Genomic DNA, 19,550 nt, shown 5'->3' with positions numbered 1-19,550 from the left:
TTTTTAAAATAAATGTTCTTTAAAATTTTTTTGACTGGTAAATAGAAATCCTCTGTTCATCCCTCATTTCACATAAGTATAAAGCAGCTCCTCAAATATTTACTTTTAAAATCCATCTGATTGGGGGCTAGAAAGAGGCCCCTTAACTAACCCTCTTCTGACATAGGGCCAGTTCTTCAAACTTACATTTTTAGATTACATTTGATTTTTATGGAGGTGTGGAAGGGGCAATAGGAATATCTTCATCCAACCTTTCGATTCTTCCATAAGGCCAACTCTTCAAACTTTAAAAATTCAATTTGATTTTTTGGGGAGTGGGTGTGTGGGGGGCAAGAGTTCCCATTAACCCCTTGTGTTCCGCTAAGAGGCAGCTCCCCAAACTTTTTCTCCCCAACCTGAAAATGACCTTTCCGAGGGGCTGGAGAACTGGAGGAGAGCAGAAGGGCGCTGGGGGGCGGGCACAGGGGGCGCGAGGCGGACAGGGCGCGGCCCGGGAAAGTTTGGGGGGCGGGTGCGCCGCGGCCCGGGGGCTGGCGGGCGGGCGGGAGCGGCGCGCCCCGGGCCGGCCAGCTTTGTGTGCGGCGCGGAGGCCGGCGGCGCGGAGGCCGAGGCCGAGGCCCGGAGCTCGCGGGCCGCGCGGCGAGGCCGGCCGGGGGGCGGGCAGGGCGACGGGGGGCGGCGGCGGCCCCGCGAGGGGCGGCTCGGCGGCGGCGGCGGCGGCGGCGGCCGGTGCGGGCCGGGGGTGGGGGCGAGGGCCGGGCGCCCCCCCCCGCGCGCCCCCAGCGCCCCCGCCCCCCCGGCCTGAGCGGGGCGGGCGGAGGAGGGAGCGGCGGCGGCGGCAGCGGCGGCGGCATTGTGCGCGCACCAGCAGCCCGGCCCGGGAGGAGCAGGACGCGCTGGGGCCGCCTCCTCCCGCACGGACCCATGAACCAGCCGGGCGGCGCAGCGGCTCCGCAGGTACGACGGGGGGCCAGGGGCATGCACTGCGCGGGGGACCCCGGGGGGCCGGGGCCCCGGGCACTGCGCCACTTCATTGCAAGATTTGCAAAATGCAAAGTGCCTGGGCACATTTGCGGGCTTTTTGTGGGCACAAACGGAAGGGTCGGCGTCTGGAGAGCCCCCCCGGGTGCCGCGGGGTGCGAGGAGGGTGGGAGAGACAAGGGGGTCTTTTCGGACCCCCCACTCAGCGCCCTCACTGTCCCCGGGCTCGGACCGGAGCCCAGAAAACAAAGCGGTGAGAGAACAGAGCAGCCATTTCAGTTTGGACAATTCACATTTTGCAAAAATGCAACCCCTTCCAGCTCTCCCCCCTCCCCCCCAAATTTGCAATTTCCCCCTGACCCTCTCTGCTCTTGGGGTTCCAGATGACCCCCGGGGAGCTCTTTCCACCCTGGTCCCCCATCTTTGCAACAATCTTTTTTTTTTAGGCCATATTTCCCTTTCTCAATTTTTTTTTTCTAATTTTTCTTCAAACGGTAGTTTTTTCCCATTAAAACGACGCCACCTAGAGGATACTATTTTGTAAATAAAAAAAGAAATTAAAATTGAAAAGAAATATTTTTTATTTCTTATTTTTCCAAAAGTTTGCACCATAAGACAGTGGAGGGGAAAGGGATTCTTTTCCTTTTTGGGGTGAAAATTTTCACTTTGATCTTTCCAGGAGCATGGAGACAATTTCTATTTCTGAAGCCAAATCCAGATAATATGTAAATGAAAATTAAGCTGGAATTTGAATGAATTCAGTTTTTGAAGGGGAGAAAGCAAAAAGCCTCCTAATACCAAAGTCAATTTGGCTGCTCAACTAATTTTAGTTTGAGAAAAAAACTAATTGGAATGAGGAAAGGAGGGAAATTGTTGAGTTTTGGGAAAACTGGGAGAATTGGCTTTATGAAGCAATTAGAAATTGTACTTCATTGTAATTTGGAACTTGTTTAGCTCAGCGGGCAAAAAAGACTAATTTCAACATTTGGCAATATTTAAGTTTTTCGATTTTCAAGAAGGAAGGATTTAAAAGAGAAAATAGACCCTAAAATGTTGGCTTTGGACACACCCAGAAATTGTAGGGTTTTTTTTTTTTTTTTTTTTAAATTTTGCATTTACATTTTACTGCATTTAAATCCCAAGATTCTAAAGAAAAACAAACTGGAAAAGTTAGAGTGAAATCCTCTCTTTTTTTCCCTGTGTTTGTTGGGTTTTGTGTTATTTTGTTTTATTTTGATGGAATAATTAAGACTGTTTTCTGATTTTGTTTTCTGAAAGGTCTGGGTATTTCTTTTTTTGTTGTTGTTTTATCCAGAAAATGTCAGGAACCGTTTTTTGAGAAACACTCAGTGGAAAAAAAATGTAAATTCATTACATTATACAAATTGAGTAGCCCACAGATTTGTAGGAGAGACCGCCATTAAAATAAGATATGCATAATTAACATTATTATGAAAAAACTAACAGTGGATTCACAGAAGCTCATTTTTTATGACATGCAACTGAATTAGTTGATAAAGACAAGGGTTGAGGAATCCTTGGAGGAAGAAAATTTGCCCTTCTCTGTGTTTGCTCACTCTTCCAATTTAAAAAATTTATTATTAAAAAAAATCTAGATTGGTTACAGGCCTCTTTGATTGTGATGTTAGGGTTAGTAGTTCATTAACGTTTGGTATTTTTCACAAATTTGATTACTTTCAAAGGGGAAGAAAATCCATTAGCCTTTATCATTTTTTGGGGGGGGGTCTATGTTTGAAAAGAACCAAATTTTACTGACTTAAGAAGGAAAGATAAAAAGGGAAGGACAGAGAGGAGATGAAAATTCTGATTCTTATTCATCTTCCCTAGTGGAACACTTACTTTGCTGAAAAAATGGGGTAAAACACCAATTCAGCTGATTCTAGCATCAAAATTTAATTTTTTTTTTGAAGAAAAAAAATCAAAATACAAACAAAAGCCAAACCCAAAGATACTTGCCTTTGGAACATGAAAGCACATGTGTAAACAGCATTTGATGTAGTTTTTTTTGGCCTTAAAATGAATCAAATGAAGGTGAAACAAAAAAAAAAATTTTTTTTCCAAAGACTAATATTGACTGAATTAAAATTTAACAGATGAAATAAAATTTAACACCCAAAGTTGAAGGGTTATTTGTGATGAATTACTATCTGATTGAATTTGCTGGGGATTTCGAACCAAAAACAAAAACAAAAAAAGTTCTAATTTTTCTGTCCAAAAGGGGGGAATATTGTTAGCATTTGCGGGGGTAGGGGGGTGTGGATCTTGGTGGCAGCCTGGGTGGGGAGCTCATGGGGTCATACAGGTCTAGGACTGGAAACCCTGTGCCCCTCTCACCAGCCACCAGCTGGTCTTGGAAGAAATGGTGGCCCCAGTCCATGGATTTCCAACCCCATTTTGTGGAAATTCAGATTTCTAAGGGGATACGAATTTTGTGAAATATCTTTGACAGTGGCAGAGGTTCGACATTTCCCATCAATCGCCATTGCATTTGGGAGATTTTATTTTTTTAGTAACAAAATCCTTCAGGGCTGACTGGCCACATTCTGACATATTTGGAATGAGCTTTTTTTTTTTAAGTAGCATAATTAAGAAAATTTTTTTCCTGTTGAATTATTTAGGCCGATGCCTAGGACGGTCAAAGAATTTATAATTTCCAAGGGCTCTGGAGGCCTCATGAGACAGTAGGCTTGAGTTTAGCAAGAGATGAAGGAGAGCTGTGCCCTCGGCTGGGGAGGGGGTAGGTGGGCACTCCTACCAGGCATCTGAGAAAAAGTCAGGATTGTAGATAACAGGTTATTTCTGGTGCAAGGAATAAAAATATTGCAGCACGTTCCTTTGTGTGTCCTGGCTCTTCTGACACAACTCAGATTCATTCATTCTATTCTGAAATTTTGTTGTGTTGTCTATGTTTTAAAGGGAACCCCTGGCTAGAAATTGAAAATCATTTCTGTTTTGTAGACCTGTTTTTCCATTAAAAAAAAAAAATTGTTTATTCTGATCATGTTTGTTGTAAAGGAAATAGAGGTGCATGATGGTACTGTTGGGGGTGGGGTCAGTTTTCTTTTGTTTCTATTGGCGTCTCTCAGGATTGAGATCTGACCTGGGCCTTGCCTCTCTCACCTACTATTTTAGATGGAAGTGTGACCAGAAATGGATATACGAGCTAATTTTTATTAGCCTGTGTCTGCTCACCACACTCTCTTATAATATTGGGCAAAAAATCTGGCAAATTGGACTTGAGGGGTGGTAATTTGATGATGGACTGAGTTATTTTGGTGAAAGATCATTTATACTCAGTTTCACAGTGGAGACTCTTATTACTTAATGTTTTGCTTTTCTGCCTAAGGAGTTTTTTTTTTTTTTCTAATAAGGTTTGAAATTTCAAGGGTCTGCTTTATAGCTTGACTTTGGACCAAGCAAGGAAAAAGGGTTTGCTTATACTTTAGCCCTGCACAGAGGTGAACTTGAACAAGGCCTCTTGCTTTTGCAGAAGGAAAGCAACAAAGATGGCTGGTCAGTGGAAGGCTGACCTCTTCCTGGTCCTAGAAAATAAACAGCTAATGGTTTGTTTCATTTCAGAGACAGAGCTTAAAAACTCCTCCATTGTCAGATACAATTCCCCCCTCCACCTTTGACCCAGCTCTTGGCATGCTGCTTCCTGTGACCTCAGAATCCTCTTGTCTTCTTGGTGGGGTGATAAGAGCTTCCTTGCCGTGTTCCACTGGACGTACAGGCTGACTTTTCGTGGTCGTGGTGAAATTTTGAATTTTCCCCATGTTCTTGTAATGTTTTGTCTCACTTGTGTCTCCTCCCTACTGATGTAAAGTGAGGTAGATTTGTGGGTACCCAGGAATCCTCGCTTTCCCACAGTCTTGCAGTATGACCTTGGACAAATCACTTTTTCCTTTGGAGACTCAGTTTTTGCGTTTGTGAAATGAGAGCTTTCAATCAGAACAGGGATCATAATAAATAGGTTTCATTTCTGATTCTGACTCTAGGTGATTGGCTGTTGCTGCCTGGATCATTGTGTTGAGAAGGATTCTGAGGCCACATCCATATCCCCACATTCTGGAGAGAGGGATGCAGTGGTCAAATCGTAGTGTCAGGCACAGAACGGGGGGTGTGCCTCTTATTCACCAAAGCCAGGCTAGGCTGTGTCATGACCCATTAGTGGGTTGTAAAATCAATTTAGTGGATGACAATCAGCATTAAAAAAAGAATAGAATAGAATACAGGGGAACACAAAACAGCAGAGGCGTAACACAGCATTGCAGGTAAGTGTTGTCTCATGAAACTTTCATTTATATTTGCTAATGTAGGTGCATGATAAGAGATGGAATTCCTACTGTGAATCATGGTTCAAAAGAGTTTCAAAGGTACTGGACTAGATGAGCCACAATGATGCTGCAAGTACACTTTACTGCTTCTACTTTATTTTCTCACTTATTATCCTAGTTGGCTTTTACGGGAACCCCGTGGAGTAGGTGTCCTGTGCCACATGTTTGTCCCCTGGGTGAGCCTGCCTTAAGGGCCACCTGTGAAGAAGCTTTAGCTGTGTGGTGGTTAGGCTCCTACCCCAGTTTGTTGCCCTTGGATGAGACGTACAGGACAGGTGTTAGAGGGAAGGCCACATCTTTGCCAGGTTTTAGTGCTGGAAAGGAGATTTTAAGTAACACTGAATCCCTGTCTTGGTGGGAGGGAGAGCTGTCAGTTACTTTTATTTCTCACTTTCACTTCAAATTGCCAGAGGAGTTTTTCTGCAGTTAGAGAGTTCATGTTTATGCTGTATTTAAAATTTAATTAGACTCTGTGTAAGTGTCTATATTTTTTGTGTGTATGCACTTCCTAAACACTCCAGAATTGCTGTGTTGGTTTCTTCATCTTTTAAATGTGTCAGACCAGTGCTGTCCAATAGAAATATAATTTGGGCCACAAATGTGAACCACATGTAATTTTCAATTTTCTAGTAATGCTTTTAAAAAAAAGTAAAAAGAAACAGATGAAATTAATTTTAATAATATAGTTTATTTAACCCAATATATCCACAATATTATCATTTCAGTATGTCATTAATATAAAAATTATTGATGTGATATTTTACATTCTTTCTTTGGAGGGTAAGTCTTTTCTGATTAGCCACACTTCATGTGCTCAGTAGCCATATATGGCTAGTGGCTTCTGTATCGGACAGCACAGGGCCAGGCCAATGTTCTATTAGTTGTTACTGGGTCGCCTCAGAAGTTTAGTGACCCATCTTTTAAAGCTCTCGGTTTTGTTGGTGTGGCATCTTTCCTGAGCCATATCTGCTCTGAGGCGTTCTAGCCGATAGTGGTGAAGAGTTCCAGCCATTTAGCCTCTTCTGGCTAACGTGGTCCGTACCTCCCTTTGATTTGTCCCAAAGCAGTCTTCTGCCAGGATTATGCCAGAGTGCTGTAGTTGAAAATGACAAATGATGGCTAGAAACTCCAGTATGTGTGCCACTGAAGTTGAAAAATACAAGTGCGGAGGCACTTAGTTGTAGGAGGTAGGTTGGAAATAAAGCATGGCCTGAAAGGATGAAGATGTAAGAAGACAACAGGTGGGTAGGGTTAGGGTTGGCGTCTAAGGGGAGGGATGAGAGGGGGCAAAGATGGTCAGTTGGTGAAATCCGTTTCTGACCTGAACATGGAACCACCAGGAAATTCCCCCAGGATAGGACTTAGGTTAGACGCATAGCAATTTTCTGACATCTACCCAGTTGGTGAAATGGAAAGCTGGATTTGAGGTCAACCAGACCGGAGTTTGAAATCCAACCTCATGTCACGTTTAGCTTTGTATTACTTTGGGAAAGTTACTTCTGGTTTTGGAACCACAACTTCTGCATCTGGAAAAACGAGGTGGGGGTGGGGTGTCATAGTCTTGACCTGGAAGGTTTGTTTTACAGTTAAATGAAGTAGCACATGTGAAAACAGCCAGCCAGTCCTTAGAAAGTGACCCTTGGAAGGTGGTCAACACTTGTCAGTTATCTTGACCCAGTGGCTAGTAGGTCTCCATTTTGGGCGATTGAGCCCCAATAACAACAGCTTTGGTAGTTCTAGAAACTTAGTGGCTTATCATGAATAGGCAGAGTTAGGTAACAACAGAAAAGGTACATTTTTTTTGGTTGTTGCTTTAAGACAGACCAGGGTGAGACATCTCCTGCGTCTTGCCCGTCTGACTTGTCAAAAGTGTTCTTCTCAGTGCTTTCATTCCAGGGATGCTCTAACTCCTCCGAATAGTTCTGGATTTGTTTCAAAGCCTGTGGCACAGTGTTTAAAAGCGATAAATCTTAATCCCGGTAAACTGTGTACCTTTGAGCTTCTGCTCATGCTGGGCGTCCTGTCTCTCGCGCCCTTTCCCTCATTTATCTCTGCTCCATGAGAAATCAGACCCCCTCGAGACCACCAGCACGTCCTCGTCTGAGGAGTCTCCCCGGGTAAAGGTCAGCTCTGCCCACCCTGCAGTACTTCCCAAGCGCTATGGACCCACAGATGAGAGTTGTTGGTTGGTTGCATCTCTGTTTCTCCAGCCAGCTTGTGAGTTCCTTGAGGGTAGAGATCATGGGTTATTCATTTTAGGGTCTGGCCCAGAGCAGCAGCTCAATACATATTTGATAACTTAATTGGATTTTTGGAAATAGCTTAGATCACTCGGATTTGAGTCTAGTGAAGAGTAGGTGACTATGTTGGGTTTGGCTGTTTGGTCAAAACCAGTGTTTGGGAGCCATAAGCTCATTTTCTTAGAGCTGGCTCTGAAGCCGTGCTCCCCATTGGGATGACAAAGCAGAAGGGGCTCCTTGGATGGGGATAATGCTTCTTTGACTTTACCTGTCTTGGGGAAGTTTTAAAAAGTTCCCAACCCCTTCATGCTGTTGTATAAACTATTTCTTTAAAATGGCTGGGGGGTGGAGGGGGCATCTAGGGACATCATCGGGTGGCTGATGCAGGTGTGCTGAATGAGACTCAGCATTTCTGAGTAGGTAGAAATGGGGAAGCCTCAAGATGGAAGGGGCTTGACGTTACCCTGTGTTTGCTCTAGGAACTGGTCTGCTTGGCCACAGGCCCAGGAACTGGACATCAGGGGGCTGTTTGCAGAACACTGGGACACATGGGCCCCTTAAATGTGAAGCAGCTAAATGTGTGATTTGCTGTTCAACCAGACCCCATCTTTGGTTGGATTCTGGTTTGCAGATGCCAAAGAGTCGAGGAAAATACAGTGGTACCTCAGTTTTCGAATGTCTCCGTTGACGAACATTTTGGTTTATGAACGCCATAAATTTTATGGATCTATGGTAGCATTAAATAGTAAAATTCATACTGAATTTGCAGTTTTAGGGATTGATTTTAAAGGTCTGAAACGGATTAATCCATTTTGCATTACTTTCTATGGGGAAACCGTGCCTTGGTTTTCGAACGTTTCAGAACTCGAACGGTCTTCTGGAACGGATTACATTAAAAAAACTGAGGTACCACTGTATATGGGAGAAAACAGAGACTATTCTGTTTATTTGCTTAATCTTTTTCCTGTAAGTTTTATAAAACACTGCCATTTTTAACACTTTTATGTGTGGTCCATCTCAGGATCCCAGTTTGAGGTAGACCGTATTTCCTCAATGTCATGTTCCCACATTTTCATATTTTGAAATTGGGACGTGGGTTATAATAGATGTGCTCTGTTAGCACAGTTTCTCCCTTTTATTTTTTTCCTCTCAAAAAGCACTTACAAAATCAATGGTGTATCTTAACAGTCTAGAGCATCTTGGAATTGAGGAATAGAATGTCATATTCCTGGTGGGGTGGATTGTGACATTCGGGATTCCCAGCTATGCTTGACTTCTCCACCTGTGCAGTGAGGTGGGACTTCACCTTGGGAAGCAGCTTCTGGAGCTCTGAGTTAGCACACCTTTCCTTTCATAACTTTGCTTCTCTAAAAGGCGTAGTTAGCCAGCAGGAGGGAAGTGAAGCCTGGTAAACAGTGGTCCTTCTGTACAGCCACATGGATGAGCTGTCCTGCCGATGGCAGAACACCAGTTCGACATTTCCAAGGGTAGAATGAATAGATTGAAGTTTGAGGGACAAGGCTTGGCTCTCCTCTCTGCTCTACTACTTAATCATTTTGTGATCTTTGCCAAAGTACTTCATTTCTCTGTACTTTGTTTTCTTTATCTGTAAAGTGGGGATGATGAAGATGATGATGATGATGATGATGATGATGATGATGATGATACGTGTGGCACAGGGTTCTTATAAAAAGTTGTGAGGGGTGTGATAAAAAAGGCTTTATAAAGGGCAAAGTGCTTTTCACTTACAGTATGTTATTTGTATGTCATCCAGTCCGGGGATAGTACATAAGTAACGTACACGCCACCACTCGCCATTTCCAACCCTGTGGCAGACATTGCTAATCGATCATGCCAGTCTTTTCCATTGAGTCCGGCCAGTGGCCTCAGAGTCCTCCTTAGTTTGATGCTACCAGTCAGTTGGGTTTAGCGTGGGACATGAGGCTGATTTGTCATTCTTGATCGAGTGCCACTCTTTCTCTCTGAAGTGAGGTGGAGCTACGTGTCCAACACCTAACTCAGTAGGCAGAGGCGGAACTTCAAGCCTCAGATTTCTTAACTCCTCAACCAATGTTTTTCCTACTATTTGCACATACAGTGTGTCAAGAGGAATTAAAGTTAATTTGGTCTTGAGAAATAGAGGCTCCTGACTCCTCCCTTCCCTGTTATAATTAGATACCCTCGGGGTTGTCATCAAAGCAGGGCTGAATGTCGTGCTTCTCTGATTCTAGTGTGTTCAGGTTTCAAAGGGGAGATGCTGGTGGCTGGACCACTGGGCCGGGTGGTGTCCCTCTCTCACTCTGATAGTTTAGATGACATGGCAGAGGGGCAAGGCAGGCCCTGGGGTTCCTGGTTGATGACCTGGATGTGCGACCAGTTTGCTGTTTACACACTGTACGACCACAGATGAGGGTCCCAGTCTTTCAGAATCCTAACGTCTACATCTGGGAAATGGGATGGGAATCCTTCACAGGACTGGAATAACATAGTGGAACATGCTTTTTAAATTGAGGCCCTACATATGTGTTACTTTTTAAATACGTGTTAATTTTTATAACTAGCACTAATCACTGATTATTAGTGCCCTGTTGGGTAAATTGTGTAAACCCAGAGTCACAGGGGGGTGCCCACAAGGTGAATTGGTCTCTTGTTTTATTTCATTTTATTTTACTTGCCAGTCAAAGGTTCAAAAAGTTTGGAATTTTTAGGCCTCTGGTACGGTATGTGCTTTCCTGTTTGAGTCAATTCCCACTCTCCTGCCATTTCAATCATGTATGTGACCTGCCTAGCTCTGGGAGGTACTGCATGTGGGCCCACTGACATAGCCTCTGTTTATCCGTTAAGCAGGAGAACAGTCCACTCCTATACCCCTCACAGGCTTCCTGCAAGCATCACGTAAAGGACTCAGAAGTGCTTCATAAACAGCGAAGGACTGGAGAAACATGTTGACGACAGTTCCTTTCTTTGCTTAGAAAGGAAAGGACGGAGGCCGAGGTGAAGATGGTATTGAGTCGACAGAAAAATGATGTAAATATTTTGGCTGACAAAGCAGAAGGAGGCTTCATATATAAGAGAATAAATGGAGTCAGGTGGTGCTTGGCTTCCCCCTCTGCCATAGGACACATAGGAAAAGCACTTTTTAATGAAGTGAGCTCTGTGTCAGGGATGGAATTTTTGATTCCCAGAGGCCAGTCCTGGTCCTGGGGTGTGGGTGTGTGGGGGGTGCCCAGGAAGAAAAGAAACCTAATCTCTCTCCCATGGGTGGAAATGCAAAGCGAAGGAGGCCCTAGCGTCCCTCGGCCAGCCCCTGGCTTGCTGGTAACATTCAAAGTCAGTTGCTGTTTTGGCCAATTTACTGGATACGTTATTGTCCAAGATAGCACGCCTGAGGGCCGATCCATTCTACCTGTCAGCTTTGAGCCTCTGCCAGACAAATCCTCACCAGCCCAAACACTACTATAGAGAATTAGGATGGGAATTTTTATCTGGTGATATTTTGCAGAGAATTTGCTGTTTGTTTTATTTTGGGCTTAGAGTTTTGCAAGCCAAGTGGACATAGCCAGGGCACTTGGAATACCCAGAGAGAATAGATGAAGACATTATTGGATGCTGGAGATTTTTTTTTTTTTTTTAATTTCGTCAACTGGGAAAAATAACAATAAAAATTTAAGTGTGTTTATGTGGGTGTATGCTGGAAAAGCAGAAAGTGAAACTGATCTGAAATAAAACTGAAACTGGCCTGTAATGAAGCCCCAGGGAAGAGAAACTTCCCTGGGGTGCTACTAGCTTGAGGTGGAATTTGTTGTGAGGCTAGTTCTTTTGAATCAGAGGAGTCTAGAGCTAAAAAAGGTAAATAGAGATTATCTAAACTTGTGTCAGCCAATATGCATTGGTAACCACTAGCCTCATGTGGCTGTCGAGCCACTGAACTGTGGCTAGCCTGAATAGAGAGGCACTGTAAGTGTAAAATCCACACTGGTTTTTACAGACTTAGTAGGAAAAAAAGACTGTAAAAGATTTCAGTAGTAATTTGTAAAATATTGAGTATAGGTTGAAATGATAACATTTAATATATTGGGTTAGATAAGATACATTATTAAAATTAATTTCACTTATTTTTAAATTTTTTTTTAACAGTGTGGCTACTAGACAATTTGAAATTACCTAATGTGGCTTGTGTTGTTTCTGTTGGATAGTGTTGATCAAAGCCGACCTGTTCCCCTCAGAGAGGTGGAGTGGCTTGCTAAAAGAGCACAGCGGCTCTGTCAGGTAACTGGACAGACTGCAAGACTCAAGAGTTTGGGACTGAGAAGGATGGGTGATGTAATGGTGTAGGTATCAGCGTAACCATGCGCTTAAAATGGAGAGGTAATAGGAATTTATGAGACACACACACACAGAAAGAGACAGAGGGAGCTGGGGTGGGGGGAGAGAGAGATTGAGATTAGTAATTCAACGGGAAAAATTAAGCTGTTTCACACTTTGCTTATTCATCTCCCTAAACATTAATTAAACACTTACGAAGGAAAGAAAAAATAAATCTAACAAGGCAGGCAAAAACTGAAAGATTTCTCTGCTTGCCAAAAAATTCTGAAGTCTATTTTTCCCAAAGTCTTTGGGTTTTAACTGGGGTCTTTCTGAATGAAAGTGCAGGGCTGGTGTGGGCATACGAAACCCAGGTCACAATTAGAAGCTATTGATTTGGGGCCCTGGGGACCTAGAAGCCATTCTCTTGCTAAGTCGTGTCTGTTCTCTGTAATGATTTGGGAAGCAAGACTTCTAGAAGACCCAGAGGGCGTATTGCCATAGTGGACAGAGCTCGCAGCATGGGGAGGTCATGTAGCAACCCTGACCTCCAGCCTGGTACAGAGACTGGAGAGGGGTGACAAGCCCCAGGAGGAGCAGCGAAGTTGACTCGAACCCAGGTCTTTAGCTTTCCAGCCCAGTTCTCCTGTTGTTAGTGTTTTGAAAGGAGTTTGAGCTATGTGTTGGAAATTCAACCTTACAAATTTTTGTTTTTTAATCAGGAACTATTTCTGTCAAAAGGCTGAAGTTTAGCATTATTTATCGCACTTGATTTCTGCCAAATAGAATTTTTCTGCCTGGAACTCTAATTATTACCCATTTGCCAAGTGCTTATTATATGCCAGGCACTGGGCTAACCATTTCACATCTATTATCTCATTTAATACAATCACTCTGGAGAGTAGGGATTTTTTTTTTTTTTTTTTTTAAATATGAGGGCATTGAGATTTACAGGTGAAAGGAATTGCCCAAGACTACACAGCTGGTAAGTGGCGTCAAGTTTAGATGGTCACCAAAAACCAGGCTTGCCACAGCCCTTTGAGGTGTGGAGTCAGTCTTCCCATTCCTATTTTACAGTTGATGAAGGTGAAGTAACTTACCCAAGGTGTGGAGTTGGTAATTAAGTTGGGATTTGAACCTGGGTCCTTTAGATGCTCTGCCCATGCCTTCATGGGGGTTGTACTGAACCATGGTGTCTTGGGAAGTTGCCCACCCAACTCCGTGGGGCCTGAGTCCAGGCTCCCGGGCTCCCATTCCCTAGCTCTCGGTTTGCCTCCACATACCAGTGGGTTGTGTGTTTCATGCGCACCAGAGCCTTTAATACCACGTTTGAAAACAGTTGCAGAAGGTTTGCTGTAATTAATTACATTTGACATACTTGGAATCAGGACCTCCTGGATTTAGAATGCAAATTTATGCCCAGACAGATGTAAGGTATACTTGGAGCCAAGAGCGCTGGCACGGCCCCACCAGGGCCTGCATCGGTGCCTGCTGCCCTGGTGGGACTACCGTCATGGGCAGTGAGTGGTAGAGGCAGGACTCAAACTCCGGGATACCTGGAGCCCACAGGCTATCGGAGGAGAAATAGCCCTGGTCTCTAGTGTCAGCCCTGCTTCTTACTCCATCATGGTCTGGAGTAATTTCTTTTCCCTCGTTGGGCCTCAGTTTCCCCTATTATAGAACAAGGTCTTGGACTATGTGGTCTCAGAAAGCATATGCTAGGGGCCGGCCCGGTGGCTCAGGCGGTTAGAGCTCCATGCTCCTAACTCCGAAGGCTGCCGGTTCAATTCCCACATGGGCCAGTGGGCTCTCAACCACAAGGTTGCCAGTTCAATTCCTCGAGTCCCGCAAGAGATGGTGGGCAGCGCCCCCTGCAACTAAAATTGAACACGTCACCTTGAACTGAGCTGCCGCTGAGCTCCCGGATGGCTCAGTTGGTTGGAGCGCGTCCTCTCAACCACAAGGTTGCCGGTTCTACTCCCGCAAAGGATGGTGGGCTGCCCCCCCTGCAACTAGCAACGGCAACTGGACCTGGAGCTGAGCTGCGCCCTCCACAACTAAGACTGAAAGGACAACAGCTTGAAGCTGAATGGCACCCTCCACAACTAAGATTGAAAGGACAACAACTTGACTTGGAAAAAAGTCCTGGAAGAACACACTGTTCCCCAATGAAGTCCTGTTCCCCTTCCCCAATAAAATCTTTAAAAAAAAGAAAAAAAAAGAAAGCATGTGCTATTAGTTTGTTCAGGGGCAGGAGAGCAATTAATCAGAGAGTTGGAGCTTGGAGGGCCGGCTTTTGGAAGTACTAGGTATGAACAGCTAAGGTGAGAAAGGCTTTGGAATAGGAAGGTAGCAGGAGGCTATTGGAAGAAACAAGAGGTATACAAGGCTGGACATTAGCGCCAGGTGTTGCAGATTTCCAGGGCTCCTCACAGAGAAGTCATCCATTCAGCATCATTCCATCTTCCCACCCACATACTCATCTCACCATCTGTGTTAGGTTTATTGCTGTGTGTGACAGATCACCCCAGAACTTAGTGGCTTAAGACAACAGTAATTATTTATTGTCTCTCATGGTTTCATTGGGTCAGGAATTTGGGAATAGCTCAGTTGGTTGGTCTGGTTTAGGGTCTCTCTGTGGTTGTGGTTGTGGTCGTGTGGTGGCTGGGGCTGGGGTCATCTTCAAAGTCTTCTCTACTCTCATATTTGGTGCCTGGGCTTGGGAGACTCGAAGAGCTAGAGATCTGTCTGTCTAATCTATCTATCATCTCCATGTGGTCTCTCCAGTATGGAGGCTTAATATATGGGCTAACTTCAATATGGTGTCCTTAGGCTCCGAAATGCATGTTCTAAGAGAGACAGAGTGAAGCATGACTTAGTGTTAGAAGTAATGCAGCATAACTTTCACCTCAGTCTGTTGGTTGAGGCAGTTGCAATGATGTGCCCCAGCTCTAAGGAGAGACGTGAACCCCAGCTCTCTATGGAGTTGTGTCATTATCACATTGAACACGTGAGATGGGATATATATTGATGTAGTCATGTTTGGAAAATACAGGCTGCCATACCATCTGTCTACCCAACAGTCTGTTTGTCTAGCTATTCACCTATCCAGCCTTTTCTCTACCCATCCACCCATTTCATCTTTCCATCCTTTAGATACCTGTCCTTCCATATGACTGTCTGTTCATCCATCCATCCCACTTATCTATCCCATTCAATCACCTGACACATTTTGCTATCTAATGAGTGCCAGGTATAGTCCAGTGCTTTCAATAATGAGCTCAAGTGGGAGAATGAGACTAATATTTATTAAGAACCTACTCAGTATTAGTCTCTTTATCCGCAAAATAACTGCATGACATACGTCATTATTTCTGTTTTACAGGTGAGAAATCCAGGGCACAAAAAAGCTAAGTAACTGACCATGGTCATTCAGTTAATTAGTATCAGAGCCAGAACTGGAACTCAGGACTTCTGACCACACCGTCCCAGTCTATCTCCATACTGGTTTCTGAGTGTGAAATAGCTGTCCAAGAGTTAGTTCTCCATGCCTATTTTTTTTTTTCCGAGTGGAAGTCCTTTTTTTTTCCTTCTGATTATAAAAATAATACGTTCATTACAAAAACTTTAAAGCCGTACAGAAGAATATGATTATTCTCTAAAAAAAAATACCCAAATCCTACCACTAAGAGATAAGCACTATTTACATGTCAATGAACATTATTCAACTTATCTCTCTGCATACTTAAATATATATGGTTACGGTTTAATACAAATGGGATTATATTCTACGTACTGGTCTGTAACTTTTTGTTTTCTTTTTAAATTCATGGATATCTTTATCGGTAAATGGAGACCTTTATTATTACGTTATAAGCTATATTGTATTTCTACTGTATATATGTTCCAAAATTCAGTACCCTATTGGGCTTTGGTTATTTCTAATCTTTTTACATGGGACATTTCTCACTTGTATGCTAATCTCCTTAGCATCACTCTCTGGAAGGCTGATTGCTGAATTACAGCATACTCACGTTCCACAGGTGGTATAGGTTACATTTCTCCCAGGAAATTACCAGTGCTCATTTTACACGTTGTGGTCATTACCTTGTATTGCCAGTGTTTTTAATCTTTGATGTCCTGGATGGTCAAATTAATGAGGTCAGATATCTGTTGGTATATTTTTATTAGCCATTTACATTTCTTCTTTTGTGAATTGCCTGTTCAAGCATCTTGCCCATTTTTCTCTTGGGGTATTTGTCTTTTCCTTTATTATTATTTTTAAAAAGCTCTTTGGATTTTAGAGATATTGACTCTTTGTTATTTAGGTCCCAACTATTTTCCCCCTAGACTTATTTTTTTTAACCTTGTTAATGTTATTTAGTGGTGGTGGTGGTGAAATGAAAGGTGTACATTTTTGTGTTTTGGATTCTGTTTATATTCTTTTTAGTGTCAGTCTTAAAAAGATTTCTCCACATTAAGAATTTATAGGGAAAAGGCAGCCTACAGAATGGGAGAAAATGCTTGCAAATCATATAACAAATAATGGGTTAATTTCCAGAATATATAAAGAACTCCTACAGCTCAACAATACATAGCAAAATAAGCTGATTAAAAAACGTGGGCAAAAGACTTGAATAGATATTTCTCTGTACAGATGACCAACAAGCACATGAAAGATGCTCAACATCACTAATTATTAGAGAAATGCAATTTAAAACCACGATGAGTTATCACCTCGCCCATTAAGGTGACCACTATCAAAAAAAAACCCAAAGTAAGTGTTGGTGAGGATGTGGAGAAGTTAGAACCCTTGTGTATGTATTGTTGGAGCAGCTGTTGTGGAAAACAGTGTGGCAGTCCCTCAAAAAATTAAAATAGAATTACCATATGATCTGGCAACCCTACTTCTGGGTATATACCTAAAGGAATTTAAAGCAGGATCTCAAAAAGATATTTGTACACTCACATTCATTGCAGCATTATTCACAATAGCCAGGAGGTGGAAGTAACAGTCCATTAATGAATGAATGGATAAAATGTGGTAATAGATAAAATGGAATATTATTCAGCCTTAAAAAAAGAAGGAAATCCCCCGAGGACATTGTGCTAAGTCAAATTAAGCCAGTCACAGAAAGACAAATGCTGTATGATTCCCCTCCTATGAGGTATGCAGAGTAGTTTGACTCACAGAAACAGAAAGCAGAATGGTGGTTGACAGGGGAATGGGGAAATGGGAAGATGTTGTTCAGTGGGTATAACCTTTCAGTTTTGCCAGATGAGAAAGTTCTAGAGATCTGTTGCACAACACTGGGAATCTACTTTGCACTACTAAACCGTACACTTAAAATGGTTAAGATGGTAAACAGAAGTTAAACATTTATGTAACCTAACAAATCAACAGTTTGTCTTCTAGGAACATACAGTAGTCCTCCTTTATCTGTGGGGGATACCAGGACCCCCCACCCCGCCCCAATGGATGCCCAAGACCCCTCTGTAACTATGTTTTTTCCTATGCACGCAAACCTTTCACCTAAAGGAAGCGCTTTATGGCTTCTCTTTGGCACCTCCAAATTGCCAGCATCACTACTCTGTATGCACTTTGAGACCATTTTGAACAAATATAAGAGTGACTTGAACACAAGCCCTGTGACGCCACAGCAGTCCATGTAATAACTGAGACGGCTACTCAGTGACTGGCGGGTGGGTAGCGTATAGAGCGTGGCTATGCTGGACAAAGGGGTGATTCATCGTCATCAGACTGTGGAGAGCTCGTCGTGCTATATACTTAGAATCGCACACAGTTTAAAACTTATGAGTTGTTTATTTCTAGAATTTTCCATTTAATATTTTCTGCTGTGGTTGACTGTGGGTAATTGAAACTGAAACTGTAGATAAGGGGGTCTGCTGTACACTCAGGAAATACTTGTGCCTGTATACCATGCGAGATGTGTCTGAGAACTCATAATAGAAATATTTATAATATTAAGTACCTGGGAACAAAACAAAAATAATTTATGTAAATGTTCATTCTTATTTCATCTATTATTTTGTATAGGTTTATTTTCCCTATATTTAAATTGTTCATCTATCTGGAATGTATTTGCTCTAGAGGAGGGACATAGGAATCAGGCTCTATTTTTTTCCCAAATGGTGAGCTACTTGCTGTGGCACCAAAATTGAATGATCCATCTTTAACTCCCTGAAATGCCATCTTCATCTTATGTTAAATTTCCATATACTTAGGTCTGTTTCTAGACTCTGTTATGTTCTCTGGGTGTATAGGTATAACACTGTTTTAATTTGATCACTTTAACATAAACTCTAACACTAGAATCATGTCTTAACTCTTTCACTGCATTTATTGAGTTCAAGTTTTTCCCCCCAAAATGTGTCAAAAATCCACAAAAAACAAAAAGTTGATATTCTGACTATTTTATGCATTTAATAACATTTTGAGCTGCTTTGTACATAAATGACATTTTTATTTTAAACTTTTGTTATATGCTAATAAATTTACCATTATATTGAATTTTAGCAAAAAATATTGAAAACATACTAAGTGGCATCAATTAGATTTAAGTATAGATAAATTAGAATCTAATGGCATTGATGACATAAACAATTTGTTACAAAATGTTACACAGTATGGCATACAAAACATCTTTGTTGTTGACAGTGCAAGCCACAGGAAAACAAATCCCAAGGTCGCAACAAAAGAGAACAGACTTACAAAGTAGCATATAAATTGTGTGTGCAAGTTGCGGCAGTTTTCTGGTGGGCTCCTTCATTGGACAGACTCCTTGTTACTCAGACTGGCCTCAGGGCCATTATCCGTAGATACGGAAACTGAGGTTCATTGAGGTTAGGTAGGTAACTTAACATAGCTAGCTAATTGGTGCTTTCGTTTACCACATCTGAGAAGTGGCAGAGCAAAGGTTGGAGCCTGGGTCTGCCCAAAGTCAAAGCCTATGGGCTTCCTTTAACAACACGCTATGTCTCATGGACGCATAGATACCTTTCCTTAGGGACCATACATACCTCTGCCTCCATCGTGCCTACCACAGAGTAGTGCTAGTATGTGCTTGTTGAATTGAATGGGAAGCGGCAGTCATGGCTTATTTGAAACAGGTATTATTAAATGGATTATTCCCCAGCTGCGGTTAGATGTATGGTAACATTTGTTTTAGTAGGTTAATTTTTAAATAATTAAAGTAACCTAATGATAATACAGAGAAATCAGAAAATTAGGAAATAAAAAGATTGTGCTAAATACATTCTAGCCCCCTTACAGTCACTATTAAAATTTTGGTGCATTGTATTCTAGTTACTTTGTAAACATTTTTATTATTTGTCTCATACTGTATTAGAGTTCTGCCTCCTGCCTCCCCCCCCCCCCATATTTTCCTTGTCTTCCTAAGTATTATTTTTCAGAACTGCATAATATTCACAGACGAGAGTGAACATAGTTTATTTAACATTTAGGTTGGTTCTAATCTTTCTTTTATAAAATTGCCCTGTAAAGAAAGAACATCTTCATGTATAAAATATTCTGGTATTTTACAGCCATCCCCTTCGGATATATTCCCAAAGAGAGACTACCTGGTACACGTTAGTTTAATACATTTCCATATGTCTTGCTTGTTTGGGGTTATTTATTGGTACT

The 19,550-nt window shown here is 42.5% G+C and overlaps 1 protein-coding gene across 16 annotated transcripts in view; it reads left to right on the top strand.

Moving 5' to 3' along the window:
* The first annotated feature begins 714 nt into the window (after positions 1 to 714).
* ZNF618 (zinc finger protein 618) overlaps positions 715 to 19,550 on the top strand; it is a 170,140-nt gene continuing 151,304 nt past the window's right edge. For 4 of the 16 annotated variants that reach the window (XM_019754629.3, XM_019754628.3, XM_019754623.3 and 1 more), the window contains exon 1: positions 718 to 957. In XM_019754629.3, coding sequence (XP_019610188.3) covers positions 925 to 957 — 33 coding nt within the window. In that variant the 5' untranslated portion in view covers positions 718 to 924. Of the gene's footprint in view, positions 958 to 19,550 lie in introns of all 16 variants that reach the window. The other 12 variants (XM_074330884.2, XM_019754625.3, XM_019754632.3 and 9 more) reach the window with 8 other exon arrangements.

Source organism: Rhinolophus sinicus, chromosome 16 (assembly GCF_057876585.1).
Source record: "Rhinolophus sinicus isolate RSI-liver-muscle chromosome 16, RSI-T2T, whole genome shotgun sequence".
Taxonomy (NCBI): domain Eukaryota; kingdom Metazoa; phylum Chordata; class Mammalia; order Chiroptera; family Rhinolophidae; genus Rhinolophus; species Rhinolophus sinicus.
The sequence above is the reverse complement of the archived record's forward strand: the minus strand, read 5'-3'. Positions and strand labels throughout refer to the sequence as shown.